The 9,770-nt window shown below is 54.3% G+C and overlaps 1 protein-coding gene across 1 annotated transcript; it reads right to left on the minus strand.

The window, feature by feature from the left end:
• Window positions 1–4,656: 4,656 nt before the first annotated feature.
• FOXC1 (forkhead box C1) lies at window positions 4,657–8,712 on the minus strand. Its single transcript, XM_047734778.1, has one exon. The coding sequence runs from the start codon at window positions 8,174–8,176 to the stop codon at window positions 6,518–6,520; it is 1,659 nt and encodes a 552-aa protein (XP_047590734.1). The 5' UTR covers window positions 8,177–8,712; the 3' UTR covers window positions 4,657–6,517.
• Window positions 8,713–9,770: the final 1,058 nt, after the last annotated feature.

A 9,770-nucleotide genomic window follows, 5' to 3' on the forward strand; every position in this document is an offset into this window, starting at 1 on the left:
CGTACAAATGACCGGCAGTGGGCTTGGAGGAACCCAAGGGCAGACCAGTGAAAAGAGACGTTCTTTGGGAGAATAGAGGCAGGTGCCGTCTGGAAGAGGAAAGAGGCCTATGGAAGCACCCTTCAGGTTTTCAGAGTCAGACTCCAGATGGGTAGACTCTGAGCAGGAGGCAGTGTCAGGCCCTCTCTGAGGACCACTCAGACCAGCCTCTCCTCTAAGGTGTCTCCCCATGAGAGCTCCACCACTCTCTCCTGTCCTGAAGACAGACTCAGGCCTATATGTAAGGGAATTCCAGATCCTACTGCATCTCCTCTAATATGCTCAATATGCCACAAATTTGAAATCAGTGAGGGAAAAAATCAAGTAAACAATAAAAAAATAATATAAAACAGAGGTTTTCTTTGGAGCCATGGTAAGATGGGAAAGGAGCACGACAAAGGTCTTAAGTCAAGCCTCATGCTCCCTGCACCATATTTTGGTTTCCAGTAAGGTGGACATGGTACATTTTGCTCAATTTTCCACTCCTAATCACGTTGAGAATGTCGTCGAGAAGGGGCTTTCATTCTTCTGAATGGATTTTTGAGCTGGAATTCATTTAATCAACTATTGCTCCTTTTCCAACTGGACTCAGACCTGGAACCTGCCAGTCCTGCTCACATGTGGCCCCAGCTCTGTCCAAGGCCTGAGTGTGTGCTCCAGGTCAGGGTCCCATGTGGCCCATCACCCAGAGGGCTCAGAGCCTGAGCATACTTGCCACTGGGTAGGTAGCTCAAGCTGGGAGACATCTGGGAGAAACTTTGGGGCCCCCAAGGCCTTTTAAAAAGGCCTGGGAGGAAGGCACGGGAGAAAGTGACAAAGAGAGAGACAGAGGTACAAAGACACATAGAACTCAATGAAAAACTTAATGATTAAATTGGATTCACACTCAGAAAGGGAGAGACAGAAGTAAAGGAGGTATCAGGTCACACAAGTCCAGTTATGAATGTAGAACCCAAATAGTAAAGGAGACTTTCTGTTTAAGTGCGAGTGAAAATGCCATTAATAAAAGCTCATTTCAAAGACCCTCTTAACCTCCTTACAAATTGAAATAGGAGCTTTCAGAAAAGTAGGGTGTCTGAAGCTGACATTTAGGGCCCCATAGCAAATCTCAGCAGTTTTGTTTTGTTTTGTTTTTAATGCCATTGTGACCACTGTCTGAATAAACTAGGTCTTAATTTTTGGGAGCTCTCCTGAGCTTAAGGCTTCTCCACCCTCTGCTCCCCCACACCCCACAACTTGGTGGAGTGAGGACTATGACATAGTCTCTTGGTCCCTTTTCTGCCTGCCTCCCTCCAAAGCTCTCTGCTTAGCTAAAGAATGACTGTCCGCACAGAATCTAACCTGCCTGGCCAGCTTTATTACATGGCCACGATCAATCTTGCACTTAACGCGACATTTGTTTATGACCCGATGGGAAGGGCTAATGGTTTCATGAACCCACTCTGAAAAGAGTTGAGAGGAATCTAAAGAGAAGACTCTGGGATAGCCGGCAGGATCCAGTAGGGAGAACCGGGCTCAGAAGCAAAGGGGGTCTCTCTCCAGGAGCTATAAGATGTGGAGTGAGGGTAGAAAGAAACCGTTGTTCCAACCACCCTTATTTCCAGTACCACTAACAGCTGGGAAGAACACAGATCTGAGTGTCCAAGACCGGGCTCCACAGATGCCTCCAGTCCCTCTTGGGCAGCCTGGCCAGGCAGCCTGGACCTGCAGAAGGTTCAGGGCCTCTCTGGAACCTTGCACCATGAAGAACAAAACTAAAGGCCCTCCATCTTAAAACTGAGACCCGCTCCCTAGAGAATAGGATGGGAGAGAAAAGGTCCTATGTCTCTTCTTTACCTATCTGAGTTCAGGGGAGCCTGAGAGGGCTATAAGGCACTCTTGTTTCCTGACCCTTATTTCTGACCCCTGTAGGAAATAGCCAAGAGCTTACAGACCACCAGCACAATTGAGTCTTATTCCTCTGCAAACATCGATTATTAATGACACAAACTGTGTAGAATGATAAATTGTAAAATGCATGCTTGTTTGTATGCAGTCTGGTCAAAAAAGCTCTGCTAACTACATAGCCCTGGAAAATAGTACACGTTCCTACCACATACGCAATACGCCAAAATGCAAGTTTTTATATGGCATGTAACATGCTGGCATTTACTTGCTCGCTGTATAAATTGCTAAGCAAATAAATGCACCCACTGCTACATAAAGGACAAAATACTTACTATCCCAAAGCTTTCTACAGAGGTTCACTTCAAAATTCGCCAAGTCCCGACCACTAGATCCTGCCTTGTGTCCAAGGCTAATTTCAAAATGTACTGTCTGTTAGGTAAAATAGCAAGAAGTTTCTCTTAGAATATTTTACAGAAAAAAAATATCCTTATTGCTGAAAAAGTGCAAATCAAACCTGCAAACCACTAAGGAATAAGTAGTTCTCCCAGATTCAATAAGGTCAGCCATAGTTATTTTCTCTTAAATTGGATGAGAAGCCAAAAGCACATGTGTTGAGAATAGAAAACATTGCCTATATGGTTTTAAAAATCAGAATAATTAGCAGAACTTCTGACCTTGCACTCAAACACAGCTTCTGAACTACTACTTAGGCAACTCCCATAGAAATAACTACATATGAATAACACAAACACCTTCCTAGACACACATGTCTTCCATGCCTGATTTTCAAACGTTGCACTAGAAGAGGGCAAGAATGATTGCTAAGAAGTTTGTCCCCCGAGCAAGTGTGTAAACAATCCCAGGAGTTTAGGAGAGGAGCTCTTCACAGCCGCCGAAGCCCAAGCACTGCACTCATGCCGGTTACCTTCTTCAGCCTCAGGAATTCGGGCCCCGAAGAAGGAAGAGCGAGGGGTGCCGCTGCCCACTCCGCATTCTGGCGTGGTGGGGCAGGGTCCCCAGTCGGGAGAGCGGGTTCTGCCCCCGACAACCACCCTCCCCTCGCCACGCCGTGCTCACCCCGGCAAGGCGGCTCCCGTGCAGGCCGAGTGCGTTTCCTCGGGGCGCGAAGGCAGAGGCTGCCCCGGGGCCGCGCCTCCGACCCACAGCGCCTACCCCACTGTCCCGCAGCCCACCCCTCGGAACCCCGCGGTCAAGCTCTCAAGAGCCAGGCTGGGGTAGGCCCAGGGCTGGCAGCGGCCGCGACGTGCTCTGGCCGTAAAGCCCAGGCCCAAGGAGCGGCAGAGGGGTGCGAGCACGTGGACCCCGAACGCGCCGAACCCGCTGCTCGCTTTGCATATCTCTTGCTGTCCCTTAGGCCCAGCGACTCCCCGCGCCGGCCACCGACCGCCAAATGATTTGTGGCCTCTGTAAACCGACCCCCAAAGCCGCGCGAGGACGCAGCCCAGCCGGGGAGGCCGCCTGGGGCCCACGCGCTGGCCCAGGCCGGTCCGGCGCGACCAGGCCCAGGCGGGGCGGGTTGGAAGTTGTCCCTCAAATCGTGCGGTTGCCGAGGCTGCGGGCTGGCGCGGGTCGCGTTGTCACCCGAGAGCAATGGAGTGCCTGTGACCTTTCCATCCCGGCTGAGCACCTAAACACACGTGTGTCTTCAAAACAAAGGCGGCGAGCGAATAGTATAAAAAGGGAGCACGGTGGGCCAGGTGGCGCGAGGCGGAGGTGCGGGATGAGCGGGACAAGCTGCTTTCCCGCGGCTCCGCGGGCCCAGGCGGCGAGGGCCCGAAAGCGCTCCTCCTGGCTTCGCAACCCTCGTCCCTCCACACACAGCTCTGCTCTTTGCCATTTTCTGTTCAGCCCGATCTTTCAGGCACCCACGACCCAACCTGTGATTAATCCATCACAGCTAACGAGAGGTCTCCGCGGACTCTTTTCCCCCGCCAAACAACTGATTTCGGGGGAGAGGCAGCGGGGAGGAGAGCGAGAATCCGGGGACTGGAGGCGGCGGGGGGTGGGGGCGGGGGGCTGGGATTGGGGGTTGGGGGGATAGAGGAAGGAGCTCCAAACACAAACAGAAGCCGGGCCCAGGCCGCGGCGGGTAATTACAACTAATTAGCTGCAGAGCGTTCCCGTCCGGAGCGGCGTCCCGGAGGCCGGCGTCGGGCCAGGAGCGACCCGGCAAGACCAGGGCCGCGGAGAAACGCCCAAGCAGGAAAGCCCCGGGTGGGCCACAGGTCTACCCTCGCCAAGTCCCCATTCCAAACATTGCATCAGGCAAGCCGAGAAAGTCACAGTCTCGGCTGCCGGAGCTGACCGGCCTTGGGATAGGTCACCCGTCCGAGCGGACGGGGCCATTCCGTTGGTCACCTGCTGCCGCTTCCCATCTGGGCCTAGACAACCCAGCTCCAGCCACCGGACCTTTTGTCCGCAAATCCTGGCCCCACGGTCGGCTCCCCAAAGTGCACCAACGCACAAACTCCACGAGGTCTGGCAGTGGATTCTTTCCCTTCACCGCCCACCCCAAGTGGGTAACCCGACGCAGCGCCAGCACCACGGGCTGAGACAGCCAAGCGGAGGTATAAACGCAGCAGTCAGGCGAGTCTCAGCCGGCCTGACCCGGAGAGACACCCGCGCCCTGGGCCGCTGCGCTCTTCCTTAGCTATTAGGTTACGACTCTGAGCGAGGAGACCCAGCAAATCAGAGGCCACGTAAAGCAGGTTTTGACTGAAATTAGAGTGTATTTATTTGCAGCAATCCTTTAACAATGATCAAATTTTGACAACAAGCAATAGCAATTACTGCTAAGTGTTGCCTCTAGATAGGAGCGGCAGATAGGAGGAAACTGTATTATCTCGAAAACAAACTGAAAGGCCCTGAATGTCTGTAATCAAATCGCCATCTCTCCAAAGTCTGATTGACAGGGCAGATCACCCTAAGATAATGAATTTATTACATTTCCTGGGTTATTTACAAAGGGGGAGGGTCAATCTGGGTTGCCCCCTAGGTTTAACTGTAAATTAACAAGAGATTATTAAAATGGATTGAAAAGAAACCACCCTAGACTAAAATGTTCTGCTCTTCTCTCCTTCCTTCTTATTGCTTTAAATCTTTTTCAAAAAATAATTGTTCTACAAACATATCTTCTAAAATAGTTTCCCAAAGATTACATAACCCTTTCCAACCCATAGTGTGTGTGTGTGTGTATATATATATATACACACATATATATGTGTGTGTATATGTATATATATAGTTTTAAAAATCAACCCTTCTATGTAACACATGAAAGATTGTAAATGTGAATGAGTTAAATATATACACTTAAAAACTGGTTTATTTTTCCTCTTATAAAGTAGTGAAATTAATAGGCAAAATATCTATCCAGCATTTGGCTCATGGGGATGTATAATAGAATACGATTTTTTATGTGCTACACAAGCCAAATATTCATTTGTGTATATCTGGAGGCACATTCACATATCTCTACACACAGGTATCACTGTGGTAACACCACTACTGATTCATGGGCTTAGAATTTTCAGATCATGTTCTGTCCTTACTGAAAAAAAATATATTTGTGTACATGCCAACTCAGATCTGTTTAGGAAAATATCTTTTGACTAGCCACAAAGCAAGCTGACTATATAGTACATTTTGCAGAAGATGCTGCAGGAAAAAAAAAATCTAAACAAAAAGAGACTTTCATGTGAAGTTTGACAAGGAATAGTTACAGGGTTCCTCCATTTTTCAGCTATTTAGGAGAAGAATAGGTCATTTCTAGTCTTTCAATCTGAAATCTTTTTTCTTATAATAATTACGGCTGTATTAAAGTATCCAGACATATAGATCTCATTCAAACTGAATGGTAATTTATTAATAAACAAACAATGAATATGTTCAACAAAAAGGAAAAAAAGATGATAGAATAAGATTAATACAGTTTCCCTTTTTATAATGAAAAAAAAAAAAGCACAATTTAAAGTTTCAGGCAATTTAACGTCAGGTTTTGGAAACACTTTCTGGCGTTTGGTCCACGACATCCAACTACAAATTAAAAATAAATTACTATGTTGCAATTTACATTTTAAAACAAGTCCATGAATAAAAAGAAAGCGATTTTCATATACGGGGACTTTCCCCCTCCTTTCAACATAGGATAAAATATCTTACAGGTGAGAGGTGGAGGAAAGAGAAGGGCAGGGGAATGGGAGAGAAGGGAGAAAAGCGTGATCTCTGAAAAGCAAGAAGAAACTTACGTGTTATCTGGAGTAACACTGTCCTTTAATAAACCATGATTTTGCTGTCTCTGTACAAAATAGTTTACTGTTTTGTTTATTTAGATAAGGCAAAGTGAAGGTGGCTCTGAATCTTTTAAGAAAATAGTTTTCTTTGTGCTGGTGAGTTGAATTTTTGGAGGGATTCTGTTCGCTGGTTTGGTGAATGTTTTTTAAGGTTTTTTGTTTTTAATTGAATTTCTTTTTCTCTTCTTTTTTTGGTTTCGATTTGCATTGATGGTTCTTTTGGCTGTTCCTGCTTTAGGGTTCCATTCAGTCCGACTCTGGAGGGGGGGTCGGGGGTGTCAAAACTTGCTACAGTCGTAGACGAAAGCCCCGGACGTGCGGTACAGAGACTGGCTGGAAGGGAAGGCCATCTGACAGCTACTATTCCCGTTCACCGGAGAGTTGTTCAAGCCGATCCTCTGTGACTCGAACATCTCCCGCACAGAGTGGAAGTTCTGCTGCTGGCCTGGATAGCCCGCGGCGGCCGCCGCCGCCGCCGCGCTCGCCAAGTGGCCCAGGTCTCCGCCCGCCTGGTTCAGGTACCACGAGGTGAGGCGGCCTTGGTGGGCCGCAGGGTGGTGGCCGGTCTCCTGGCCCCCGCCGCCGTGACTCAGGGACGAGGAGCTGCTGCTAGTGACTGGGGGCAGAGAGTAGTCGGGCAGGGGGTCGTCCACCGCCGAGCCGCCCGCGCCCCCCGGCGCGCCCTGCAAGTGGCCGCCACGCTCTCCGGCCGCGTACAGGCTCATGGCCTGCAGGTTGCAGTGGTAGGTTCCGGCGCCCGCCGCGCCGCCGCCGCCGCCGCCCCCTCCGCCGCTGCCCCCGCCAGAGCTGCCGGCGCTGGAGCTCTGGCTGCAGGGGGAGCTGTAGAGAGAGCTCTGGCCAGGCGAGTAGGCGCCGAGCGCCAGCGGGGGTGCGATGCCCGAGCGCGAGGACCCGGCTGCCGAGGCCAGGAGGCCTGAGCTGAGCTCCGCGGCCGCGCCCTGCGGCGACCCCCGAAGCGATGTCATGATGTTGTCCACGCTGAAGCCCTGACTGTGGTGCGGCGGAGGCGGCGCGGGCTGGGCGGACGGCGGCGGCTGCGCGGGCTCCGCGCCGTCCAGGCTCAGTGGCCGCGCGGAAGGCAGGCTGCCCGGGGGGCTGCTCCCACTCGACAGGCTGCTGCTACTGCTGTCGGGGCTTTCGATTTTGGGCACCGCGGCGGCGCTGCCGCTGCCCAGGGCGGCGGCTGGGGACAGGGGCTGGGGCGGCGAGGGGCACGTACCGTTCTCGGTTTTGATGTCCTGAATGCGCACTGGCGGCGGCTGCGGTCCGGGCGCGGCGCCGTCGGCCTGCTCCGGCGGCGCGGGCGGGGGCTGGCGACCCGGCTGCGGAGGCGGCGGCTCCTTGAGGTGCAGCCGGTCCTTCTCCTCCTTGTCCTTCACCGCGTCCTTCTTCTTGAAGCGCCGCCGTCGCCGGAGGAAACTGCCGTTCTCGAACATGTTGTACGAGTCCGGGTCCAGCGTCCAGTAGCTGCCCTTGCCGGGTTTCTTGTCGTCGCGGGGCACCTTGACGAAGCACTCGTTCAGGGAGAGGTTGTGACGAATGCTGTTCTGCCAGCCTTGTTTATTGTCCCGATAGAAAGGGAAGCGGTCCATGATGAACTGGTAGATGCCGTTGAGGGTGATCTTCTTGTCCGGGGCGTTCTGGATAGCCATGGTGATGAGCGCGATGTAGCTATAGGGAGGCTTCACCATGTCCTTGGGCTGTGGCTGCGGCGTGTAGGGCCCATAAGCGCGGGCCATGCCGCCCGGGTACTGCTCGGCGTGCGCCGGGTGCGAGTACACGCTCATGGGGGCCGGCATGGCTGTGTAGCCGCCCCCGGCCGCCGCCGCCGCGGCGCGGTAGTAGCTCTGCTCTCCGCCAAGGTAGGGCACCACTCCCAGGGAGTTGGGGCTGGACACGGAGTAGCGCGCCTGCATGGCCCCCGCTCGCCGCCGCCGCCCCGCGCCTCCCGCCGCCCCCCACCCTCCCTAGGCCGGCCACGCCGCGCCGGCTGCCCAGTCCGAGTCCGGGCCCCACAGAGCTGGTGCCGGGCCGCCGCGCTGAGTCGGGCTCGGCCGCCGCCGCCTCCCGAAGCCGCCGGCCGCGCGCGGCCTCTGCCTGCGCTTGATCGAGCTCTTGGGGCGCCTCGGGCCACTTCGGGGTCCGTGCTAGGGAAGAGGGCCGGACGAGGACGCGGCAAACGGCCTTGGAGGAACCCGCGGAGCAACTTCCAGGCGAAAACGGCAAAACAGAGTCAAAACTATAAAAACAAGAAGGCGCCCTTCTCGCCACACTGCCTGCGCCTTCCAGGAGACTCTGCCCTGAGCCGCCGGCGAAGGCGGCCAAATACCAGGGGCGGGGGGCAGCGCGCCGGCCGCCTTCCCGGGCCCCGCGTCACCTTTTTTTCAGTCTCTCGCGCGCCGGCCGCTTAAGGAAGCATTGGGAAAACTTCTGAACTTTTGAGCATCCGTCACCCAGGCGAGGACTTTTTTACGCAGTTACATTTTTTCCGGGCCGCGGAGCCCCGCCCCACCACAGCAGCAGCAGCCAATGGTCGGCGAGAACCGCCTCTGAATGAGCCGGAGGCCGAGCCCTGGCGGCCCGCGCCCAGCTGCGGGAGGACCACAGGGCTGACCACACGCGCGCCGGCCGTTCGGAGCCCGCGCCCCTACCCCTACCCCTACCCCTGCCCGCGCCAGGCCTGCGCCCACAGCAAGATCGTTCCCCGAGCCCCAGCAGTCCGCTGCCGCCGCCCACACCGTCTCCCACTCCCGGCCCTCGGCACAGGCGTCCATTGTTCTCGCAGACTTCCTGGGTCCTCCTGGGCCCCAAGCAGACCCTTCCTCCGTCCACCGCTCCAAGATGTCACCGAGTACTCGAGCCCCAACTTGGGATGGCTCTCTCCCATTCCTTGATCGATCTGGCTGATTCCAGTGCCGGGATTTCCTGGGCTTCTCTTCCCCTCCTCCTTTTCAAACCCCTCACCTTTCCTCTCTTTCCACTTCTTCCCTCTCGTTGCCAGTCTCACTTGGTTCACAGATATGTTCATTTGCCCCTCACCTGGAGATTCTCTTGTCCGGGAGCTGGGTTGCAAAGGACAGGGTTTTAAGGCTCAGTCATAGCCATGCTTTCCCGGCGGGGCAGGAATTGTCGCCCCCACCTCGGCTGCCTCGTGACACCCACCCAGTAGAAGTAAGGGAGAGGGGATATGGGGCCTTGCCGGGACCGCTGCCCAGGTAGGCTCCGCCTGCCGCATTTCAGGCCACCTTGCTCCCCATCTCCCCCAGGGCATTTGACACCCCAAGGGTGTTAGAGGCTCTGGCTGCAGGGGCCAGGAGGCTTCCCTGCGCTCCCCTGTGGCGGGAAGGGTGGGGGGCGTACGTGATCCCTAAAGTTCGCCACAAGCCGCAGGGTCTTTACCTCTGGTCCGGCATGTTTCGGCTTAGAGGAGGGGTCACGCTTCGGGCTCAGTGACATTAGCAGGTGTGATGACAAGAAGCAAATAAACACGTCCAAGAACTTAACGCGTTT

The sequence above is a fragment of the Lutra lutra genome, chromosome 6 (assembly GCF_902655055.1).
Source record: "Lutra lutra chromosome 6, mLutLut1.2, whole genome shotgun sequence".
NCBI classification, from domain to species: domain Eukaryota; kingdom Metazoa; phylum Chordata; class Mammalia; order Carnivora; family Mustelidae; genus Lutra; species Lutra lutra.

Bases quoted from the DNA above. Each gene is read 5' to 3' on its own strand.
- FOXC1 (XM_047734778.1), bottom strand. From the start codon at position 8,176: ATGCAGGCGCGCTACTCCGTGTCCAGCCCCAACTCCCTGGGAGTGGTG.